This window comes from Marmota flaviventris, chromosome 9, assembly GCF_047511675.1.
Source record: "Marmota flaviventris isolate mMarFla1 chromosome 9, mMarFla1.hap1, whole genome shotgun sequence".
Classification (NCBI taxonomy): domain Eukaryota; kingdom Metazoa; phylum Chordata; class Mammalia; order Rodentia; family Sciuridae; genus Marmota; species Marmota flaviventris.
The window spans coordinates 58,305,997-58,331,165 of NC_092506.1; the positions used below are offsets into that span (position 1 = coordinate 58,305,997).

Genomic DNA, 25,169 nt, shown 5'->3' on the forward strand with positions numbered 1-25,169 from the left:
GTAATTCGAACTGTGGCCAGGCAATAGATAGCAAGTTGAACGGGTAAGGGGTGGGGGGCGTGCCCCTTCGTTTTACCACCCCTCCTCCTGGGGAAGGCAGGGCTGCACAGGGGCCCACTAATTGGGGTGTGGAGGGGGACCAAGAGGCTTACGTGAAGGCAGCACATTGGCCCAATTTCTCTTCCCCGCCCTCAAGAACTTAACTTTCGTTTCTCTGGTGGTGCACTAAGCTCAGGGGGAACGCCCTGGTGGAGGCAGGTTTGGAGAAGGAATCTTGCCCACATCTGCCCGGTCCCGCGGACTCCACTTCGCTTGAGTTTCTGAGGAGTTACTGAGCCAATTTGCGGAGAGCAGAGTTCGCAAGACTTTAGAAGAAAACCCGGATTCTCTTGGGTGAGTTTGACTTCTTGCCAGGAAGCTGTTCTGAAGGCCCGCTGGCCCAGCTCGGGGATTCCCTGCTGAGAGCAGCCTGGGGGAGGGGTGCTGTGAAAGAAGATGGGAGTAAAGGGATGAAAGGCATTCGCTTCCTGGAGGGACCTTAATTGTCCACGCTGAACCTAACCCTGTCTCCTTCCTGGTCCGGAATTTTGAATTGCACCTTGGTGAAGGGTGCCAGAGGCCTTTTTTCCTTGGATAGATGTTCCCTCCCCAACAACTGTGGCAGAGCTGGAGAGATCTTTAAAACTGAAAGCATAATGCCCGTCAGGGTAATAATGTGATCTGCAGCTACAGATCCATTCCCATCACCTTGGCCTGCGTTCAGAAGCCCTGATGCTTTGTGGCCTCTTATCTACTCGCCGGGCCTATTTCACAGCCCCCACCCAGACACGGAATTACTGCAGTTCCTTAAAAACAAAGAAAGTCCAGGGTTGTATATTTTCTCACATGTTGATTCTAAGGAGAACGAAAAGGATCTCCTGAAATGAGAAAAGAGAACTGTAGGGTAAAAGTAGGGGAGAGTGGGAGGAGGGAGAGAGAAGGGGCTACTTGGGATGGACTGTAATGAAGTTTGTTACATGCATGCATAAATATGTCACATGAAACTCATTGTTCTCTATGTAATTAAACAATAAAAAGAAGTCACCACCCTTGCTCTTCCTTCCCCTTGAGCCATATCTGCCAAAAGCAGAACTCAGCTAAGAGTCAAGAACTGGTGAAGGACATGTGAAATTACAAAAATGTCATCTTTTTTTTTTTTTTTTTAATACCAGGGATTGAATCCAGGAGTGCTTAACCACTGACTGAGCCACACATTGCCATTCCCTTTCTTAAAAAAAAAAAAAAAAAAAAAAAAAAAAAAATTATATATATAATTTTTTTTTTGAGACAGAGTCTCATTAATTTGCTTAGGTTTACTTTGAACATGTGATCTTCCTTTCTTTGCCTCCATAGTCAATGGAATTAATGCCACCTATATACGAGACGAGTTCTCCATTGCATGTTGAAGTTTGAACACTAGAGAAGCATGCAGAAGCAAGCATATAAGGCAGGGTTTTATTTAAAAAGGGGTAACATAGACTTCCCACAGGAAGAAGAAGGGAGCCATAGCTTGTATCCTGGTATCCCCAGAAACAAGGTGTTCTGCCTTTTTATATGTCCTAGGCTTCCTTTGTTCTGCTCTCTTCCCCTTATCTCTCTCCTTCCTGCTTACTTGACTAGGCCCAGGAATGTTCAGTGGGATGGCCAAAAGGTGGGAAATAGGTGGGTTGAAGGGGGAAGGGCAGGATTGAGCAGCCCACAGCACATTAATTAACAAGCTTATAGCTGTCTGTGGGGTGGGACAATTCCTGGGACAGGTTACCTTAGCAACTGGTTGGAGCAAGGGCAGGTTCTTGATGAGAGTACCAGAAGGGCTCTGAAGGAATTAACATTTCAGTCCCTCAGGGGACAGACTCCAACTTCCAGGACTCAAAATTGGCCTCCTTAATGGATGGCATTAGAGCAGATTATGCTAAGTGAAGCTAGCCAATCCCTAAAAAACAAATGCCAAATGTCTTCTTTGATATAAGGAGAGCAACTAAGAACAGAGCAGGGAGGAAGAGCATGAGGAAAAGATTAACATTAAACAGAGACATGAGGTGGGAGGGAAAGGGAGAGAGAAGGGAAATTGCATGGAAATGGAAGGAGACCCTCATTGTTATACAAAATTACATATAAGAGGTTGTGAGGGGAAAGGGGGAAAAAAAAAAAAAACAAGGGAGAGAATTGAATTACAGCAGATGGGGTAGAGAGAAGAGGGGAGGGGAGGGGGGATAGTAGTGGATAGGAAAGGTAGCAGAATACAACAGTCACTAATATGGCAGTATATAAAAATGTGGATGTGTAACCGATGTGATTCTGCAATCTGTATTTGGAGTAAAAATGGGAGTTCATAACCCACTTGAATCAAATGTATGAAAGATGATATGTCAAGAGCTTTGTAATGTTTTGAACAACCAATTAAAAAAAATGGCCTCCTTTATGGGACCTGACTCGATTTACCTATCTATACTGACTGCCTGTCTAATTCTGGCTTCAGAATTACAGGCATGTGTCAGAAGTGAGTGGAACGCACTAGTCTTCTGAACCTACATGTTGCACATCTGTCGTGCCATATATCACAGTATTTTGGAATTGACTTATTATTTTTCAGTTTAAGGCCTCAACTGATACTAGATGACAGTGTTTAGCAAATGAAGTATATTTCAATTTTATTTTTTAGCCTTTTTAGAGAAAGTAATCCTTTCTACATAACATCAGTACTTCCATCATGCCAAGAGAAACAGTTTACCTCAATCACAAAAGAAGAAAGTTCTGTTTATGTTGCTTAGCTTTTTACAAACCTAGTTTGTCCTCTGGGTTCATTCAGGTTGTGCCAAATGACAGGACTCCTCTTCTGAGGCTGAATTATGTATCATTAATAGATGATGGATGGATGGACAAACAGACATAAAAATTTCTTTATCCATTCGTCAACCAGTGGACAATTTAATTGTTTCCAAGTCTTGACTATGGTGAATAATGCCACAGTGAACATGGGAGTACAGATATCTTTATAAGAACATGATTTCATCCCTTTTGGACATGTACCCAGGAAGAAGACTTACCAGGCCACTTGGTAGTTCTGTTTTTCATTTTGTTGGGGTCTCCATATTGTCACATGACTACATTCTCACAAATAGTATGCAGTGGTTCCCTTTTCTTCATGGCCTTGCCAATACTTTTTATTTGTCATCTTGTTTATAAAAGCCATCTTACCTGGTATAAGGTAATGTCTAGTATAGTTTTGAATTGCATGTCCCTGATGATTAGTGATGTCTGGTACCTTTTAAGTTATGCCTCTTAGCCAGTTTTTATGTCTTCTTTGCAGAAATATCCATCAGTTTCTTTATCCATATTTAAAATCAGGTTTTTCTGTTCCTGACTTGTATGAGTTCTTCGTGTATTTTTTATATCAACCAGTTATTTGATCTGTGCCTTACAGGTATTTTTTCCCAATCAGAAGACATTTTTATTTTGTTGATTATTTCCTTTGCTGTACAGAACCTTTTCTGTATGATTATTTTTTGATTTTGTAATCTGAGCTCCATGCCTCCCTCTGGTGCTGGGAATCCAACCCAGAACATCACCCTGTAGCCTAGATTTAAAAAAAAAAAATCATATAATATATAATTATAATTTTATAATTATAATTATAATTCATAGTGGTGTTCATTTGACATAATCATATGTGCATGGAATACATTTTGTTCCATTTCAGTCCCCACTACTTCCCCTTTCACTCTCCTCCCTTCTGTTCCTCTTCCTCTTCTCTACTGTTCTTCTTTCTGCAGGTGAAAGTCACTGTAGTATATTCCTTCATGTATATAGAACCATTTGTCAATTTCATTCCATGATTCCTCCCATTTCCTGTGCTCTTCCCTCCCCCTATCTTCTCTTCCTTTACTCCACTGATGTCTCTTCTCTTTTCCTGGAATGCTCCCCACCTTTTCCCCTTTATTTTGGTCTAGCTTCTGCATGTGAGAGAAAAATGTTCAATCCTTGACTTTGTGAGTTCAGGTGCCTATCAACAGATGAATGGATGAAGAAAATGTGGCATATATACACAAGGGTGTTTTATTCAGCCATATAGGAAAATGAAATTATGGCATTTATTGGTAAATGGATAGAACTAGAGTACATTATGCTAAGTATAGCCTGGATTTTTATTATGATCCAAACTATTATTGCCAAGGCCAATGTCAGAGAGCTTTTCCTCTGTTTTCTTTTTAATAGTTTCATTCCTTACATTTAGATCTTTTATTGGCTTTAAGTTGATTTTTTTCTAGAGTTTAAGATAAGCGTCAACTTTCCTTCTTTTGCATTTGGAAATTCTTTTTCCCAGTACCGTTTATTAAAGAAACGGTCTTTTCCTTATTGTTTTTTTCTTGGTTCCACTGTCAAAAAATTATTTGACTATATACGTTTGGATTTATTTCTGGGCTCTCTACTTTGTCTCATTCATCTGTGTGTACGTTTTTATGTCAGTTGTACTGTTTTCAGTAATTTTGCTTTGTAACATACTTTGAAATTTCTCAGGGTTGACCTTTTGAAGTTTTATTTGTCATTTCCAATGAATGTTAGGCTTGTTGTTCCTATTTCTGTGACTGATACCATAGAGATTTTTATAAGGGTTACCTTGAATTTGTGTATTGCTTTAGACAGTATGGACTTTTTTAAGAATGTTAATTCTTGCAATCATTGAATACATTTTTATGTTGATTTGTGCCCTTTTCAATTACTTTCAATAGGTTAGCTTTTATTGTGCAAATATCCCATGTCTTTAGTTATATTTATTCCTATTTTTATTTTTTATGCTTTTGAATGAGGATAGAATAAAATAGATCAGTAAAATGGCCAGGCAGTCAAGAAAATGGGCCCCCTTCAACCACACCTGGAGGCTAAGGGGTACAACAGTGTACATATGAATGCACATGTTAAGGCCTATTTCAAATGTAAAAGACCTGAAGGCTCACCTGTGAGTACACCTACAACCAACTTCTTTGTCCCAGAGGTAGAAAATGGAAGGTGGAGGTGAACCAAATGGAAGTTACAGGAAGGAGGATGGATTACAGTAAGAAGGATTGAAGTGAACCTTGGATGGTAGCCAGCATGCCTTTTTCCATACCCAGTTTACATAGATTTGCTCCATGCTCTGCCCTAGAACCATATATAAACTCCGAAGATAGCACAAAGTGGGATTGTATTTCTTCTCGCTTAAATAAATCCTGTTCCATTTACTTCCCTTCTGTGATTATCTGTGGATTTTATTCTGCAAAACTTGGGAATTTGGTAAAGTGGAAAATCTAGTCTCATCCTCCAACTCTGGTTTCACTTTCATAAATGGAATGATTTCTTAATTAATTTTCAATACTAGGAATGGAAACCAGGCCCTTGCACATCCCAAGCTGCATTCCCAGCCTGGTTAATTTCTTTTTTGGGTATGTAGGTGGGTAATCATTATTTGTGCAAAGAAATGCAGCCTGATTTTTCTATGATGACATTGTACCTTGTGACTTTGCTGAATTAATTTACTGGCTCTAAGAGGTTTTGTATAGTGTTTGGAGTTTTCTGTCATCTGTAAATACATATAATTTTACCATTTTCTTTCCCATTTGTATAGTTTTCTTTCTTTCTTTTATCTGGTTGTTCTTCTTAGTACTTTTATAACAGTGATCCATTTTATGCTTTGAATGTAGTAGCCCTTGCTGCTCTGGCACTGCAACTTATTTTTAAAATGTGCATGCTTCTTTCTCTTCTTCTCTCCCTGCTCCTCCCTAATCTTTCCTTTTCCTTAATCTCATGGGAAATAGGATTACCTTTCTTCCCCCATGGTAGCCAAATTTATCAGTCCTTGGGTACACACCCACCATAGGAAGAAGTAACTCAGACTTTGGGGGTGGTACCAGAAGATGTCAGAAGTGACTATCTCCCAAATTAACGAGTAAATTACAACTCTCACAGAGCACACAGGGAATGTAGCCTCTGAATCACCTCTTTAAAAGCCCCCTTTCTGCTGACAGCCTTTGGTGCAAGAATCCCCCATGTTTCTCCTTTGCAAATAAAGCAATAAACCTTCTTGTTCTTTTTTTTCAAAACTACATCCTCGTTATTGGATTGTCATCAGGGACAAGGACCGAGTTTTCAGCAGCACTTTCAGTACTATGGTGAACATAAATGACAAATATGAACATGTTCTGTATCAGATCTTCAAAGAAAAGCTTTTATCCTCTATTAATTATGTTATGTTATGGCATTTTTATATATGGTCCTTACTATCCTGAGGAAATTTTTCTTTTATTCCTTTTTTTTTTTTTTTTTGGTACTGGGGATTGAATCCAGGGCTGCTTAACCATTGAGCAACATCCCCAGCTCTCTTTTCTATTTTATTTTGAGGCAGGGTTTCACTGAGTTGCTTAGGGCCTTGCTAAATTGCTGAAGCTGGTTTTGAATTTGTGATTCTTCTGTCTCAGCCTCCTTAGCTGCTGAGATTACAGGTCTGCACTACCATGCCCAGCTTGATTCCTACATTTTTATACTTTTAATGATGAAAGGATGTTGTACTTTGTCAGATGCTTTCATGCACCAGTTGTGGTCATCATTTTTGTTTGTTTGTTTGTTGGGAAGCTACCAGGTGTAAGTAAAAATAACCAACATGGTTCCGCAACATAATGAAAATACAAATAACCAGGATCGAAGCCGACCTCAAACAGATCAGCAAGCTCTCCTTTATTCTACAGGGCAGTCAATCAATTTGGCATGAGAGGGCTCATTTTCTGGTTACAGAAATGGCCTGCAGATTACAGAAGGAGTCTGAGTTTTATAATTTACAATGAGGGTGAATTAATCATTGGAGACTGTAGAGGTGCTATTGGAACAATCAGGGACCTAGTTGTGCAGGTTAAAATTTTAGCTCATGAAGGCAGTTGTCAAAAGTTTGAAACTCATTGTCACTGGGAAAAGCTCAGAACTTTTTTTTGTTTTGTTTTGTTTTTCATGTTCACTGCTTATCTTCCTTCCTTTGGGACCCATTGTTGCCTAGAGTTTCACTATTGGCTTTTCACCTTCCAGAACTCATCTGCAATGGGAAAAGGTAAAAGTCCAGGGCCTAGCTTTTCAATACCTGCCTCCTCCTTTCAGGATTGATTGTGGTTGGGAAGGGATGAATGTTTGCTTTTGGTGGAGATGCTGGGGATGAACCCAGGAAGGGATGAAAGTTTGCTTTTTTACCTTGGGGCCCCTTGTTTCTAGGAGAGGTTTAATATTTGGCTAGTTTCCTTTCCTTCTCCTGAGTCACACTGTCCCTCTGTTGTTTGGGGGTGGGGGATTCTTGTAGGAATATTATTTTCCATAGCCCTTCACCAGGGATTGAACTCAGGGGCACTCTACTGCTGAGCCACATCCCCAACCCTTTTTTAGAGACCAGGGTCTCACTGAGTTGCTCAGCGCCTCAATTTTGCTGAGACTGACTTTGAACTCAAGATCCTCCGGCCTCAGCCTCCCCAACCACTGGGATTACAGACTTGCATGACCACACCTGGCCACCATGTGGTTTTAATCTTTTGTTCTGTAATATTATGTGTCTTATTGATTGATTTGTATGTGCTAGTTTTTTATGCCACAGATAAATCCCACTTGTGTTTTGTTTTTATTGTCATTGTTTCTTTGTTTGCTTTACTAGAGATCAAAACCAAGGCCTTGTGCATGCTAGGCAAGCACTCTACAAGTAAGCTACATCCCCAGCCTTTAGATTTTTGTTCAGGGTCTTACTAAGTCACACAGGCTAATTTTGAAGTTTCGTCCACCTGCTTCAGCCTCCTGAGTAGCTGGGATTACAGGCATGCACACCGTACCTAGGTTCCCAAATTCGTTGATTTTTTTTTTTTCTTCTGCCTGAGCTAATCTGTTGAAATTGTCTCCTGCAATTTTCATTTCCTTTGTTGAATTTCTCAGTTCCAGTATTTCTCTGTGGCTCTTTTGTTAAGTTTGCTGATTTTCTCCTTTGCTTGTTGTTATTTTGAATTGCTTTGGGTGCAGTTTGTAGATTTTCATTTCCTTGGGTCAGTTACTGGAGGTTCCTTTGATAGATTCCTCTTTCTTTGCTTCTTCACACTTCTTGAGTATACATGTGGCTGTCTGCATGTTAACTTTGCAGATTATCTTTTCTGGGGAAAGACTTTCACTTCAGGTGACTACAAGAGTGCCACTTGAACAGGGTGGGGTGGCTCTGGTTTTAGGTAGGCATAATGGTGGAGTCTTCATGTAGCTCTGTCAGCTGTAATCAATGTGCAAAGTCTGAATGTGACTCAGTGGCCTGCACTGCAAGAACTTGTGGCAACAGCCATGGCAACACAGCTGGTGTCCTGTCTGTAGCTTTTAGATGCCACTTGGGTTCCAGGGTACATATGTTCAGAGTGGCTGCAGAGCAAGGATCCTGGACTTAGAGACTTGTGGAACCAACTTCTGTGGCACTTAGGAACTTCTGGTTCATAAGATCATTAACCAGGGTGAATGTAGGTCACCCTTACAGCCCTACCCTCAGACTCTGAGGTGTACCCTAGCAGCTGAGGCCCAGGGAGAGAACATATAGCTATGGCTCTGACATGGGGTGGAATGGGGCAAACCCTCAAATCTATGCTAAAATGTACATGTTGTAAACTTAATCCCCAATGCTGTTGACAGGTGGGCCCTCTAAGTGATGAGGTCATGAGGCTTCTGTCCTCACTAATGGATTAATGCTGTTATTACAGGAGAGAGCTAGCATGGGAGTGAGGTGCTGATGAGTTTGGCCTCCTTCCCACTTGTCTCATATTCTGTCTCTTTCATGTATGCGCTTTACTTCTTTTTGCCCCAAGATGATGCCCAAGAAAGCTTCAGCAGACATAGATCTCTAATCTTGGACCTTCTAGCCCTTAGAACCTAAGAAATGAATGTTTTTGTTGTTGTTGTTGTTTTTAAAGAATTACATAGTCTCAGGTATTTTTTTGTAGCAGCACAAATATGGACCAAGACAGTAGGATTCTGAGGAAGCCCAGGCTCTGGGGGCCATGGTGCAGCAGCAGCAAAGACCTAGGAATGGTGTGGGCCACAGCTGTGGCTCAGGCCTTGCAGTTCCCATCTCAGGAACAGTGCAGTGATAACACCTTGTCCTGAGAAGTTGAGGCACCACAGCAGCTCAGGCCTCAAAGATGGTATGGCAAAGAGATGACTCCACTCCCGGGAGGCTGGGTGCCACAGCAGCTCAGATTCCAGAGTGCAAGTTTGGTTCTGAGGAAGAAGGGCACCTCTGCTCTTTGGCCTGAAGAGCAGGATGGACTAGCTCAATGGGGGCTCTGCTTCCCTGAGAGGTAGGCATGCTGTCAGATTGGCCCCAGTACACACAGTTGGATGATTCAGGCAAAGCTCTGTTTGGGGTGACACAGGAACTTTTTTAGACTGATATTTTCTCTCTATTATTAGAAAATAGTCCTTAAGTGTTATATAATTGAGAAGTGTCACATTTTCTGTTTCCTGCAGACTTATATGATACCAAAGCCCTACAACTCACTGTACATCAGGCATTCTGGCAATTTTCTTCATTTGTTTATTTACTTAGGTACTGGTAATTGGACCATGGTGTGCTTAACTACTAAGCCACATCCGTAGCCCTTTTATTAATTTTTTATTGTGAGAAAGGGTCTCAACAAGTTGCTTAAGTCTGCACCAAGATGCTGAGACTGTCCTCAAACTTGCGATCTTCCTGCCTTGAATTCCCAAGGTGCTGGGATTATAGGCACATGCCACCACACCCAGCCTATGCTAGCAATTTCAAAAACATTGAAGAGCTTGTGTCATACATGAGTAGACTCTTCATAAGGGTGATTTATTTTACCTAACACGTTTGTCCCCTTTTTCATCCCATATTCCCCTTCATGCTTTTTTGGTTTGTTAAACCTTTGTTTTCACCTTGGAATTCTTGGAAAATCTTCTATTTGCCCCTTTTGTTTAGTCTTGCAGCAACTTGCCCATCTCTCTAGTAGTGTTTATCATGTCTGCTCCTTCTGGCTATTTAATTTACTATGCCTGTCCAGTTGATTAATCCCTAGTTGTTTATACTGTGCTTGGGCTCATTTTACGTTTTTGATATTTAATCTATTTGCTAACACATCGTCAGTGACATTTTGTAGATACAAGACTAACAGGTAACTATGCAGTTAGCTCTTTTGTCTTGGATTAACTGTAATGTAGAGAGGAGACTTCTAAATGGACCCTAAATGGAATAAGTTCATCTCACCTCAATGTATTGAAGATAAATCACATTGAAAATAGTAAGTCACTTAGTATCTCTATTCACACATCTAGTGAAAGGATTATAACTTATGAGGTTCAGACACACTTCCAGGAGCACACACTCATTTTTATTTATTATGTACTTTTGATAAGAAAAAATAGCATTGCATAAGTATCAGAGATGATGGTGTTTGAACTCTTGGTAAGGTAGTCAGAGCAGCTCTTTGTGATAAGATAACAGGTAAGGAGTCATACTAATATCAGGGAGCTTTCTATACTGGGAAAGAGCAAGGGTGAAATGCCTGAGGCATAAGTGGTTTGGTGCTTTTAACATTGAGGATGTGTTTTTGGCCTGGGCAAAAACAGGCAAGGATAGATGGTAGGTTACACAAAATTCTTGCTAGAACAGGCCTCTATTTCTCTGCCTTTCCAGTAATAGTAAAGGGAAATAACAGTCGTTACATATATGAAATTTATCATGTGACGTGACCTACTTGATATTTATTATGAAAAGATCTTACACCATGTTACCAAACTCTGTTCTTTGTTTCTCCTCTTTTTTAAAAATTTTGGTCTGGGTCTATTATCATTTCTACATAGTCAGTATCCATTCTATTTCAACCTTTCTTACTCTGCCCACTTTTAATCTTCCAATCATGTAGGAATCTGAGCAGGAGGAATCTCAGAAGTCAGGACAGACAGGAGCAGGAAAACAGATGCTATGGCTTCAGCAATCCTGGGGAATGTAAAGGAGGAGGTGACCTGCCCCATCTGCCTGGATCTCCTGACAAAACCTCTGAGCATCGACTGTGGCCACAGCTTCTGCCAGGCCTGCATCACATCAAACTATGAGTCCATGATGAGTCAAAAAGGGGAGAGCAGCTGCCCTGTGTGCAGAATCGGTTACGAGTTTGAGAACCTGCGGCCTAATCGGCATGTGGCCAACATAGTGGAGAGGCTCAGGGATGTCAAGCTGAACCCAGAGGAGGAGCAGAAGGTGTATCACTGTGCACGCCATGGAGAGAAACTCCTACTCTTCTGTAAGGAGGACAAGCAGGTCATTTGCTGGCTTTGTGAGCGTTCTCAGGAGCACCGTGGACACTCCACATTCCTCTTGGAGGAGGTTGTCCGGGAGTACCAGGTAAGAGATCAGGTGGGGGGAGGACAGAGACGATATCTCCTCTTTACACTCTAGTCTAATTACATTGTGTCATGGAACCGATGTCTGTGATTTGTTTCTATGCTATGCTATGCTTACCTTCTGAGGCCTAAAGGTTGAATTTTTACCTTCACTTAATTGCTAAGCCTGGAGTAGAAACTCTTGGACAGGGAGCATAAAAATACAGTGCCTTGTGCTAGATCTGTAGAGATTTTGAGTAGAAGAAAAGCTCTTTCAGCAGAAGAGTGAATGAGAAGGGTTGGTATATGAGTTCTTTCCTTGCTGCAACATCAGGTTCCTCTTCTAGTGCAAAAATATTTAGACTACTGTTGGTGAGAGGTTGGTAACATTATTACCAGAGACTTAGAGAAGACACCTTCCACCACAGGATTTCTTCCAGTTCATAGATTACCATTGTCTGTTCACACAGTTTCGGAAAGCTCTAGTTTCTTCTGAGATCAACCTGATTTCTTCCAGGTTTATCCTCTCTCTAGGCGCTAAGAAGGTTCTTCCCTTGACTCTGGTGTGATTCTTTTCTCACAGGAGAAGTTTGAGGAAATGTTGCAAAACCTGAAGAGATCCAGGGAAGAAGCTGAGGAGTGGAAAGTTGACATCCAAACTGAGAGAACTTTCTGGAAGGTAGGGGGAAATACTTTCTGAGGGAATTAGCTAGAACTCTGGGCAGGATCTTCTTCTTTATTTCATGTCAGTCTATAAGGTGGAAAGCATTTGAATAATCCTCTTTGCCCTTTTCCTTTTGGAGTGTAGGCTGGAGAGTGGGTACAACACAAAGGAGTACAGCTGTTTGGAGAGAGCTGTTCACAGGGAGGCACTCCAGTGAGGTTGGCTGGCATCCTGTTGCTGTGGTGCTTTTTGAGACTCTGATTCTACTGAAGGAATACTTAGGCAATGGGTCATGGTTCTGTCTTCAATGTTCAGCTTTTGGCAGAGGTTCAAGAGTGGAATGAGGAAGTTGTAGCTGGAGGGTGGGCATCCCCAAGAGTTAAGTGGTTCTTCTCCACTGTGCCAATACAGTCGCCACCTTTTTTTCTTTTTAATTCCTTCCAAACCACTTGCTCAGAGACTAAGATGCCCAAATAGCGCCGGTTGGACCTAGGGGAGGATAACTCCTCTAACCAGAAGCCTGCAGGGAACATGAGAAAGAAGGACTGAGAATGTGATAGAGGGCTTAGAGAGCAAGAGAGGGAGAAAGAAAGGCAGAAGGAATTGTGAGCTTCAACCAATTGCTATGCTTATCAGCGCTGTATTACGACCTTTGAAACCTTCTCATTTATCTCATTCAACACATTCTGCTCATTCAGAGCACACACTGGACATGCAGGACTCAAATCACTTCTGCAGTGTATTAATCCACTTGCCAGTTTACCCCATACACCTTGATGACTATGATATTCTAAAGAAATGACTTCAGCTCTTTGTTTGAATAGGTTTACAGATATGCTGGTTATTTGTTATTTGTTCTGGTTGGTGAGACTGGGTCTGGTAAGACAACACAGTTCCACAGTTGTGTGTGGAGTATGTGCGATCTTCACCAGGACCCCAGAGAGGAGTTGCCTGTACCCAGCCCAGGAGAGTGGCTGCAATGAGCGTGGCTCAGAGAGTTGCTGATGAAATAGATGTGACATTGGGCCAGGAAGTTGGTTATTCCATTTGATTTGAAGACTGCAGTAGTGCAAAAACTGTACTTAATTTTATGACTGATGAGATGTTACTTCATTAAGCCATGAACGATCCCCTCCTGGAGCACTATGGTGTAATAATCGTTGATAAGGCTCATGAAAGAACAATGGCTACATATATTCTCATGGGTGTTTTAATGCAAGTTGTGAGACATCGATTCGATTTAAAGGTAATAGTTACGAATACTACTCTACATGAGGGAAAATTCAGATTTACTTTGATCACTGTCCACTATTAATTATGCCTAGCCTCATACATCCTGTTGAGATCTTTTATACTCCAGAACCAGAGAGAAACTATCTTGAAGCAGCAATTCAAACAGTGATCCAGATACATATGTGGGAAGAGGAGGAGGGAGATCTTCCACTTTTCTTTACCAATCAAGAAGAAATTGGTGAAGCCTATAAAAGAATAAAGCGTGAGGTTGATGTTATGGGTTCTGAAGTTGGTGACATTAAAATTATTCCACAGGGCTGGGGTTATGGCTCACTGGTAGAGCGCTCGTCTAGCACCTGTGAGGCACTGGGTTCGATCCTCAACAACATGTAAAAATGAAATAAAGATATTGTGTGTCCACCTACAACTAAAAAATAAATACTTAAAAAAAAGTTATTCCAAAAAATATGAATTGTAATGCATCCTGCTATCATATATAACAAATTAGAATAAAAAACCAAAAGTTTTTAAAAATCAAGATAAGGTATTTCTAAAACAGTGTACAGAATTGAGAAAACCATAGACTTGTCTAAATTTTCTTCTCAGTTTATCTAAGTGTTATCCTCAAGAATATTAAAAGAAAAAATCATTCCACTCTTCTCTGCACTCCACCCCAGCAGTAGCACCCTCCACCTCCCAATAAATAAAATGGAGTAATTGGAAGAATGGTGGTCATGTCAACTAACATTGCAGGACATCACTGACATCACTGTCACTCTTTTGGTGACAGCAATTAGAGCAGCTTCAGATCAGCTTCAGAGCTGGTTGAGCTAGACATACCAGACCTAGGAAATGCTTCAGGATTTACACAGAGAAACATTATAAAACAGGAATGCAGGATAACACCTATCCTGAGATTGTGCATTTTAATTTAGCATCAGTGGTGTTACAGTTGAAGAAACTTGGTTTTGATGATTTGATGCATTTTGATTTTATGGATCCACCAGCTCCTGAAACTCTGATGAGAACCCTAGAAATTTTGCATTATCTGGGTGCTTTAAGTGATGATGGAGCTCTGACTGAATTGGGATCCATGATGGCAGAGTTTCCTCTAGATCCACACCTTGCTAAAATGGTTATTGCAAGTTGCAACTACAATTGTTCTAATGAGGTCCTATCTATTACTGCTATGTTGTCAGTCCCACAGTGTTTTGTTTGCCCCATGGAGGCCAAGATGAGATTTGCCCACATAGATGGAGATCATCTGACCCTGCTGAATGTCTATTATGCTTTTAAACAAAATCATGGGTCAGTTCAGTGGTGTTATGGCAACTTCATCAACTACCAGTCCCTGATATCCACAGACAATGTACACCAGTAGCTATCTCAAATTATGGACAGATTATGGACTTATAAAGTACTTCTATGCCTCATAGAAGTACTGACTTTATAAGCAGGGACTATTATATTAACATAAGAAAAGCTTTGGTTACTGGGTATTTTATGCAGGTGGCACATTTAGAAGGAACAGGCCATTACTTAACTGTGAAAGGTAATCAGGTCATTCAGTTGCATCCCTCTAGAGTTCTTGACCACAAGGCTGAATAGGTGCTTTATAATGAGTTAGTTCTAACAACAAAGAATTACATCTGGACATGTACAGATATCAAGCCAGAATGGCTGGTGAAAATTGCCCCTCAATATTATGACATGAGCAGTTTCTCACAGTGTGAAGTAAGGAGGCAGTTGGACTACATCATTGCCAAACTTCAATCCAAGGAATAATCGCAGTACTGAATTCCATGGTTAGAACTGAAGTTATTCAGAGGAGAGCTTTAAAAGATGAATGAATTCAAAAGTTCAAGTTGTGCTCTTCATGTAGGTTCAATAATGGCCTTTAGGCCGGCTGTGGTGATGCACGCCTGTAATCCTAGGAACTCAGGAGGCTGAGACAGTTGGCAAGTTCAAAGTGAGCTTCATTAAGGCGAGGCACTAAGCAATTCAATTAGATCCTGTGTCTAAATAAAATATAATACAGAGCTGGGGTTATGGCTCAGTGTCAAGTGCTTCTGAGTTCATTCCCTAGTACCAAAATAATAATAATAATAATAATGGCCTTTATTCGAAAGCTTTTTAATTTTTCTTTACAGTAAGTATTCCAGTTTGATTTCAGAGATTTAAACATTTATGCCTCCCCTTTGTGTTGACATGCAAGGTCATTGTAATTGTTGAGATTGATTTTAGAAGTTGTAAAATGTTACATCTTCTGCTTATGTAAATACCATCTTCTGTCTCAGTGCATAGGCAGTGACTTAAAAAAAGTCTATTATACTAATAAAAAAAAAAAGAAAGAAAATGAAATGAGGAGCAGATATGGAGTGTCCTGGATAGCTGAAGCTGAGGCACACCCAAGTATTCCATTGCAGCTCAGGTTGAGTCTGGACAATGCTGACTTAAGGTCATTGTTTTGGAATGTCATGAAGGAAGGGAAAGGGAAAGATCGGCCTCCCTCAGAATCTCTCCCTTGGTTCCAAGACTACCCTGTGAGAACTCCCCATGTAAAATAGTTCTTTTTATGGTTCCTATTCCCAGTCTCTCTCTCTCTCTCTCTCTCTCTCTCTCTCTCTCTCTCTCTCTCTCTCTCTCTCTCTCTTTCTCTCTCTCTCTCTCTCTCATCCCAAAGAACAAAATACAGAGTGAGGTGGAAAATGTCCAGATAGAGTTTGGAAAACTGAGAGACATCCTCCAATCTGAGGAGAAGCAGGAGATTCAAAAGCTGAAGAACGAGGAGGAAGTTATTATGAACAGCCTGACAGAGTCTGAAAGTGAGCTGATCCAGCAGAGCCAGGTGGTGAAAGATTTCATCTCAGATCTGGAACATCGGTTGGAAGGGTCAACAGTTGAGATGCTGCAGGTAAGACTTTCAGCTTCTCTGGGCCCTGAAGTGCCTCATTCCCAAATCAATTATGAAGCTTATGGAATAAGTAAGTGTGTAAATAGCAAGGAAAATAATCCAATTTTTATTATTTTATCGAGTGCAGTTCAAAAGTTAAACCTTGGAGGGAAGATCCACTGTAACCAGTGATATTTGGTAGGCCTTGTTTTCTGCTTTTTTAAGCATCTTTGTGTTTTTTGTTTTTTGTTTTTTTAAAGAGAGAGAGAGGATTTTTTTAATATTTATCTTTTAGTTCTCGGCGGACACAACATCTTTGTTTGTATGTGGTGCTGAGGATCGAACCCGGGCCACACGCATGCCAGGCGAGCACGCTACCGCTTGAGCCACATCCCCAGCCCTAAGCATCTTTTCCTCAGCTTCATTGCTGACAAACAAATGGCTTCCGGTTACAAGAGATGTATCTATCATTTCCCTCATAGAATGAGTTGAGACTTTCCCCTTTCTGTATTTCCTATGGGGGGTGGGGGGAGGGGATTGGAAGGATTGGTATTATTTCTTCATTAAATATTCAGTGAAATTCACCCGTGAAGCCATCCCAGTCCATTCTGCCCTTTTGGGTGCGGTACAAATTTTTAAACTTTTTTATTGGTGTCTGGCTGTTTTAGATTTATACTTCCTGAGTCTGTTTTTGGTCATTGATATCCTATAGGAATTTGTTAATTTCATCTGATTTTCAAATATGTAATCCTAATTAATCATAAGAATTCTTTGTAATCCTTTTAATGTCTATGTGTCTATGTATTGACTCTATTTTAATTTACAGAAAATGTATGTATTTATCACATATGTGCCCAATTCTCCCTGCCCTTTAGCCCCTGACTAGCCCCATTTTAACTCTCTACTTGTATGAGATCATTTTCTGCCCATTCCTCATACTTAAATGAAATCACGCAGCATTTGTTTCTTTGTGCTTGACTTGTTTCATTTAGTGTAATCTCCTGCAGGTTCATTTCATGTTGCTGCAAATGACAGATTTCTGTCTTTTTTAAAGCTGAATAGTATTCCATTGTGTGTGTGTGTGTGTGTGTGTGTGTGAGAGAGAGAGAGAGATTTTCTTTATCCATTCATCCTTTGATGGGTGCTTAGGTTGATTCCAAAGCTTGGCTATTGTGAATAGTGTTTTAGTAAATCTGAGAGATATCTCATGGACATACTTATTCATATACTTTGGATATAGTCCAAGTTGCTGGGTGGCTGGATCATTTTTAAATTTTTGAGGAGCCTCTATATTATCTGTCATCATAGCTGTGCTCATTTACATTCCCCCCAACATTTTTGCCAAGGTTTCCTTTTCTCCATGTCCTTGCCAATGCTTGCCTTTCCTTTGTGATAATAGTCTTCTTACCAAGTGTGAAGTGGGATCTCTCTGTGTAGTTTTAAATTGTGTTTCCTTGATGATTAGTGATTTTGAGCATTTTTTCATATACCTGCAGTTTGTTTGTCTTCTTTTGAGAAGTGTCTGTTCAAGTCCTTTGCCAGTGTTTAAATTGGACGTTTGTTTTTCTGCTATTCAATTATACGTGTATATGTGTTCTTTATATATTGTGGATATTAACCCCTTAAAAACATATACTTTGCAGATGTTTTCTCCATTCTGTAGCCTGTCTTTTCATTTGGTTGATTATTTCCTTTTCTGTGCACAAGCTTTTCAGTTTGGTGTAGTACCATTTTTCTAATTTTGTTTTTGTTGCCAGGGTTTGGGGTTCAGTCAAAACATCATTGCTCAGACCAATGACATGGAGTTTTGCACTAGGTTTTCTTCAAGTAGTTTTTCAGTTCCATGTGTTATGTTGAAGTTTTTTATCTACTGTGAAATGATTTTTGTATGTGGTATGATATGTTCTTAATTATCATTCTTCTGCATATAGTTATCCAGTTGTCCCAATGCAATTTATTCAAGAGACAGTCCTTTCTTCTCCGTACTTAACCCCCAGCACTATGTGTTGACCCAAGGGGAACTCTAGCACTTAGGTACATCCCTAGCCCTTTTTATTTATTTATTTATTTTTTATTTGGAGACAGGATCTTGCTGAGTTGTCTAGGCTGGCTTGAACATATGATCAAGTCACTGGTTTAGTGGGCATTGCTGCTATGCCTGAACCTTCTGTGTACTCTTGGTACACAGTGTATTAAAAATCAACTGACCATAAATACACCCAATCCCACCAACCTCCAGACTCCCTATTGTTTTCCATTGACAAGTGAATCTGTTTTCATTGCCATTGTTTTGTGTCTTTATTAGCATAGTTTTATTGGGGCTGGCACACTCGCCTGGCATGTATGCGGCCGGGGTTCGATCCTCAGCACCACATACAAAGATGTTGTGTCTGCCGAAAACTAAAAAATAAATAAAAAATTTTAAAAAAAAGATTACAGGTCAGGGCTGAGAATATAGCTTTGTCAGTAGAGTGCCTATTAAAAAAAAAAAAAAAAAAAAAACATAGTTTTGTTATAGATTTTAAACTCATTGTGATGCCTCCAGCTTTGCTTCTTTAGCTGAATTTGAAATATTTTAGTGTTTCTCTATATCAGTTTTTTCAACCCATTAACACAAGATATCTTTCCACTTTTTTGTGTCTGTTTCAATTTTTGTATCAACTTTTTTTTATATGTTTCAGTATATAGATTTCTCGCTTCCTTGTTAACTTTAAGTATTTTATTTTATTATAGCTATTATAAGTGGGGGTTTCTTCATTTCTTTTGGATAGTTGTTAGTATAGAAAATCAATTAACTTTTGTATATTGATTTTACATCCTAGAACTTTACTGAATTAGTTTTTTATTCTAAGATTTCTGTGTGTGTGTGTTTGTGAAATCCGTAGAGTTTTCAATAAGATCATGTTGTCTGCAAAGAGGAAAAATTTAACTTCCATGTTGGATATCTGTTTCTTCTTTTACTTGCCTAATTGCTTGGGCTAAGACTTTCTGTACTAGGTTGACAAAAGTGGTGAAAAAATGGGCTTTTTCCTGATCTTGGAAGAAGGGTTTTCACCATCTCACTGTTGATTATGGTATTACCTCTGAGTTTGTCATGTATGGACTTTATTTTATTGTATATTCCTTCTGTAATTAATTTGTTGAGAGTTTTTATCATGAAAGGATATAGAACTTCATGATATGCTTTTTCTGTATCTTTTGAAATCATCATATGGTTTTAGTATTACATTCTGTTAATGTGGTGCATCACATTTAAAATTTGTATGTTGAAGCATCCTTGCATTATGAGTCAGGGTCTCACTAAGTTGCTTATGACCTCACTGAATTGCTGAGGCTGGCTTTGAACTTGTGATCCCCTGTGCCACTGCACTTCGTCTTTCTTTTTCTTTCTTTAGTCAGTTTAGTTACATTTGATCACCTTTATTAACTCTTAAAGAACATTTTTTTTTCATCTATTGTTAGCCTTTTTATGTCATTTATTTTTGCTTGATGGTTATTTGACAATCTCTATTGTGATAAGGATATGGAGACCATAGAATTCAGTGCAGTCACTGATATAATTGTGTTTATATTTACTACTTTGTTATTTGTGTTCTATATTTCTTCTGAAGTTTCTTGGTATTTTTCTTCTCTTAAGTGTCTTTTTTGTTGTTGTTGTTGTTGAATAAATATATTCCAGGATAGAAATTTAGTCTTCCTGGTTTTCTAGCTGTATTTTTGTTGTCTTAGTGCTTGATCTGGTGATTACAAAATGCACCCTATTCTGTCTCAATCTGCTTCACATCAATACTAACTTAATTCCTGCAAAATATAGAAACTTGGAACAAATACTTCATTTCCTTCCTCCTTCTTTGTGATCTTATTGTTATATACACACACACACACAATATACATATATAAATTATCAAAGTAGTACTTAATTATTGTGTTAATATATTTCCAAATTATTAAGAAGTAATTTGGAAAATGAACTATAGAGTTTTTTATAGTTTATTTCTTTCTATGAATTTGACCCACTTGTTGAAGGAATTTTGGTTGCAGCTGAACATCTTTAAATATTGTGCCACGCACCATGGCACATGCCATAACCCCAATATTTTGGGAGGCTGAGGCAGGAGAATCGTAAGTTCCATCAAGGTCAGTCTCACTAACTGAGGAAGTGTCTGGGTTCAATCCCCAGTGGGCCCCCCGCGCCGCCCCCAAAAAAAATCCAAAATAAGAAAAAAAATCATCAAGCTCCTGTGCCAGCAATACACTCTAAATTCTCTTCTGGTATTACATCTATTTCCCTTCATTTTTGAAGAATTTTTTTTGCCTTATGTGGAATTCTGGCATTTTCCTTTTTCTTTCAGTCTTTTACTCAACTTTGGTTATCCAGAGTCTGCTTATACTTGGCAAATAATAGTATATCAGTTTATGTAAATGTTGAATAAGTGAACGAATTGTGTATTATTTTAATTATCTCATGGGGAGCCATGGAATGACTGGCTTGAACTTATCTTTTTATTTGTGTGTGTATGTGGTGCTGAGGATTGAACCCAAGGCCTCGTGCATGTGAGGCAAGCACTCTACCAACTGAGCTATATCCCCAGCCCTTGAATTTATCTTTGCTATTTTGTTCATCACACTGTGACCATCTCTGTTCTCAGCAGAGCAGGGGCTGGTGACAATGTGATGAAGCTTGGTCAGTGAGGACAGTCTGTGATTTAGTAACTTGTGTTTTTTTCCCCCTTCTTTCTAGGATACGAATGATGTCATGAGAAGGTACGTGTGCGATACCAGGGATGATCCTTTTGTGTAGTAAGAAGAGACTTGTACTTAGTAGAATTATCTGGCATTCAGTTAGAATACAACATCTCCCAGATCAGGTAAATTTAGATATAGTATTATCTTAAATTTATAGTCACAAATCACGATTTGAGTATTGTATGGACTAGACAGATTCTATGATGGGGACTTGGGTTGTGGAGGTCAGAGTTTGAAACAGTAGTTGTCCTGGGGATAAGATGTTCTAACATCAGACCCCCTGTGGCACCAGCATTTCTTGCCCTCATGTGCCTACTTCTAGCTCTGGTTGCAGTTGTAATGGCTGCTTTATTTACTGTAGGCAAGATTTTTCTTCTTTGATAAGTACTAAGAATTACTCTTTGGGACAATTCCTGCATGTTTGTATGTTTCTTCTGGGAATAAAGGAGACCAAGGGCTTCTTTGTGATTTCTATTTAGATTTTCACAAACAAACTAGAATCTCTGGATAATTAAAAATCTTGACTGAAGTTAAAGTTGGTCTGTCAGGGATAAAGTGTATGAAAGAGTTTCTGTATGTACAAGCATCTTCCAGTTGCATAATAAGGAGTCTGAACCATCAGGAACTAAGTTGAAGGTGCCAGAAGGCACTGCCTTGGTGTGCAAGGATAGCATCACACCAGAATCAGTTGATCCATGTACATCTCATACTTTAGGAAAGGTGCATATTTCCAGAAACATAAAATTCAGACTACTATGACTTTTGTGTTCATAGTATTGCCCTTGCCAAATGTTTGACATTTTTCCCCAGAGAATATGAAACCTCAGATGTCACCTGAGGGCTTCCCTATTAGCCATAAGCTTTGAACATTTCCAGATATGATTCTTACATTTCTTATTTCTCAAATACCCAGGAGTCAGGACCTGCAGTCTTACTTTCTGAACATTTTCTCGAGAACACACACTCATAGCACTGATTTTCCTCATATTCTTTTTTCTTAGACACCAGAGTTTTGTAAAATCCAATATTTCATCATTGACCATGCATTCTAGGAGGTAGAGAGAGAGGGGCAACTTGATTCATTTTAGAAACTATGCTTCTGAGAGGTTAAGACCCTCACAAGATCACAAAGAAAGTAAATAGGGAGGTGACCATGAAACATTTCTTAGGAGTTCAGGGTTAGGAATCTTCCCTCCCCTTCTCAGGATCCTTGGTGAAGAAAGTTCAAGTGCATCAATGGGGTGAAATGATGGAAAGAAATTGTTGTTGTCAGGGTGGGGACCACAAGGTCTGAAGTGTGGGTCAACTTTTTCCATCCCTAGGTGTAAGGACTTAATGCTGAGGAAGCCAAAAACTTTCCCCAAGGAACAAAGAAGAGTATTCCGAGCTCCTGATCTGAAGGGGATGCTGCAGGTGTCTAAAAGTGAGAAGAGCTAGATTTAATGTGTGATTCTAGTGGTGGCAGGTGATAGATGGGGAAGATGTTGGTTTCTAGGTACGGGAAGAGGAGACAAGGGAGAGTGGACTCTGTGTGTTCACCATGTGATCATATTTAATGGGGAGTGGCCATTCATCCTCACTTGTCAGTTTACTGCCCTATGATATCCCTCCTCCTTTTCCTAATCTGGAAAGGGAATGGATTTCAGTGCTGACACCTTTGTATTTCACACCATGAATTTTTATCATTTCAGAGCTGACAGACGTTCAACGCTACTGGGGTAAGCAGAAATTACTGTATCATAAGCCACAGTCTCCTCAACGTCTTTCAGAATTGATTTCTCTGGTAGTTCTCATGTTTTAAGGTCCATGTTGCTCCTTCCAACAGTTACTCACATACCTTGTTTCTGCAGTGTTCTATCTCTATGACTTTTTTTTTTTTTTTTTTTTTTGGTAGTTGTAGATAGGTAGAATGCCTTTATTTAACTTTCGGCAGACACAACATCTTTGTTTGTATGTGGTGCTGAGGATCGAACCCGGGTCGCACGCATGCCAGGCGAGCACGCTACCGCTTAAGCCACATCCCCAGCCCCAGGATTCCTTTAATAACATCACAAATAAAGCTAAATTGTATCTGTCATGTAACTCTAATTTTTCTACAGTTCACCTGACACTGTCTCCAAGCAACAATCCAAATATTGTCATTTCTGAGGACCAGAGACAATTAAGATATGAACCCCAATACTGGCGCAAGCGTGGGAATTATCATGAAGGTGTTCTGGGCTACCCACCTATCACATCAGGAAAACATTACTGGATGGTAGATGTGTCCAGGAAGGAGGCCTGGTATCTGGGATTGTGTGATAGAAGTTATTTTCAATCCTCAAATTTCCAAGGACGGAGTAAAAATTATCAACCTAGATGTGGCTATTGGGTTATAGGGCTTCACAGATTTGAATATAATGTTGAATATAATGCTTTTGGGGAGGATGCTGCCCGTGATCCTTTGACCTTGGTCCTCTCTGTGACTGTTCCTCCACAACGTATCGGGGTTTTCTTAGATTATGAGGCTCGTGAACTTTCATTTTACAATGTTACAAACCATGGGTTTCTTATCTATAAATTCTCCAGATGTTCCTTTCCTAAGGAAGTTTTTCCTTATTTCAATCCTGGGACATGTCCAGAGCCCATGACACTACACTGGCCAAGCTCTTGAAACTTCTTATACCTTCACCCCATTTGTGCAGTGCCTCTGGCCCTTTTGTGTATCCCATGCACCTGAGCTCACTTGCACCATTTTATCCACCTTTCCTTGCTGTCTTCAGCCTTTCTGTTAGGAAATCGTTCACTCATAGATGTATATATAAGGATTTATGAATCCTCATATGATGATTTATCCCAATATCACGTTTATCCCTCCATCATCTTCCATGCTTCCAAGGCAAAATGACCAATTCCTCATTAAATAATCCCATTATTGAGGTAACACCTCTGCCAAATCTTTAAAACTCTATTCTTTTTTGCTATTGACAGAAGATGAAGGAGAGTTTTCTACCACCTTTCTATATTACTGAGGGCTATGCATAGGAGTACCTCTCTATAGAATGATCCCTTAACCCTACGTCAGTTTACCCATGATGCTTCTTATTCATCAAGGAATCAAGGAGTTAAGAAGACGTGTCCTAAATGGTATATACTAACAGTAGTTGTTTTGTGTATGGAGTATCTATGTTCAGATTCTGTCCCTTTACAGATTAGCCGTATAACCTTGAATAACAACAACAAAAATGGATGTGCTTTTTTTTTTATAAACTGATTTTGGCTTAAAAAATTGTAACTGATACTTTGGATCAGTGTGAGAAAATAAATGAAGTACAAAATATCTTTTGAAGTGTCCCAGTGAGTATTTGTTCTGTTAAATACTAGAAAGTATCAGTGCTATCAGTATCCCATGAAACAGGTTGTATGAAAGGGAGCTAGGATTGACTGTTTACTGGAGTCTCATTTTTATGTCCTGGATACTAATTCCAAGACCACCTGTGTGCCAAGTATATATTATGTATTTTACTTTTTCAATTTGTTTGTTTTGTTTTTCTAATTCTGGTGATGCCATATGTTGGTCCCTATCAAGTAAACGAAACTAAATTGTATGGGATTCAGATCACCATTTAAAAGAAATAGATAAATAATCCTTATGAAACTCACTCCATGTACTATTGTGAAAATTAACCAACAGGATATTTTTAATAGCCTACCTTGATTTGGTAAGAAGTAATCCATTGGTAGGGAGTAGTTCAGTGATAGATTCTTTCTTAGCATATGCAAAGCCCTAGAATTCAGTCCTCAGCACCCCCTCAAAAAAGTAAGAAAATGTAATACTGTAGCCTGATGTCCATTCTTTTTTATCCTCCTCACAATGATTAAATAAATGATTTTTTAATAACTAGATTAAAAGATCACAGATTTTTAAATTTTAAATAAATTGTAAATAAGTGTTTCTGTATAATTAAAAATGTTAACTTCACGCCTGTTTAGTCTTTTTTTTCTTCATACTTCTGTAGTAATTCTGTTTCATTGAAAGTCCTTTTCTCTGTTTTAAAATAAATTTTCATGTATATTAATTACAATGATACAGGGAGTTAGAAGCATATTTGAGGATTTCTGAACAGTAGTATGGTAAGTATTTGTTTTTGTTTTTGTTTTTTTCCTTATTGTGATGAAGAAAAAAGCCTGTTATTCAGTGAGCTCCTAGGAGAATTGTTTCTCTGGTGAATGTTTGTGCAGGGTACC

At 39.4% G+C, this 25,169-nt stretch overlaps 1 protein-coding gene and 1 pseudogene across 2 annotated transcripts; both read left to right on the forward strand.

Annotated features, from left to right (window-relative positions):
* The first annotated feature begins 220 nt into the window (after positions 1–220).
* Positions 221–24,261, forward strand: LOC114098349 (tripartite motif-containing protein 5). Of its 2 annotated transcripts, XM_027942535.2 has the most exons (8): positions 221–393; positions 10,950–11,428; positions 11,990–12,085; positions 15,987–16,217; positions 20,938–20,960; positions 22,265–22,365; positions 22,634–22,660; positions 23,042–24,261. In XM_027942535.2, exons 2-8 carry the CDS (start codon positions 11,009–11,011, stop codon positions 23,593–23,595), a joined length of 1,452 nt encoding a protein of 483 aa, XP_027798336.2. In that variant the 5' UTR covers positions 221–393; positions 10,950–11,008; the 3' UTR covers positions 23,596–24,261. The 2 variants fall into 2 exon arrangements, with proteins under 2 accessions (XP_027798336.2, XP_027798337.2); XM_027942536.3 differs by lacking the exon at positions 22,265–22,365 and having other exon boundaries at positions 23,042–23,183.
* On the forward strand, positions 12,112–15,971 carry LOC114098348 (ATP-dependent RNA helicase DHX15-like; annotated as a pseudogene).
* Positions 24,262–25,169: the final 908 nt, after the last annotated feature.

Excerpts from the sequence above, each read along its gene's own strand:
- LOC114098349 (XM_027942535.2), top strand. The coding sequence starts at position 11,009 with ATGGCTTCAGCAATCCTGGGGAATGTAAAGGAGGAGGTGACCTGCCCC. Across the intron at positions 20,961-22,264 it reads ACGAATGATGTCATGAGAAG|GTGTAAGGACTTAATGCTGA; the intron begins GTACGTGTGCGA and ends TTCCATCCCTAG. Across the intron at positions 22,366-22,633 it reads GATGCTGCAGGTGTCTAAAA|AGCTGACAGACGTTCAACGC; the intron begins GTGAGAAGAGCT and ends TTATCATTTCAG.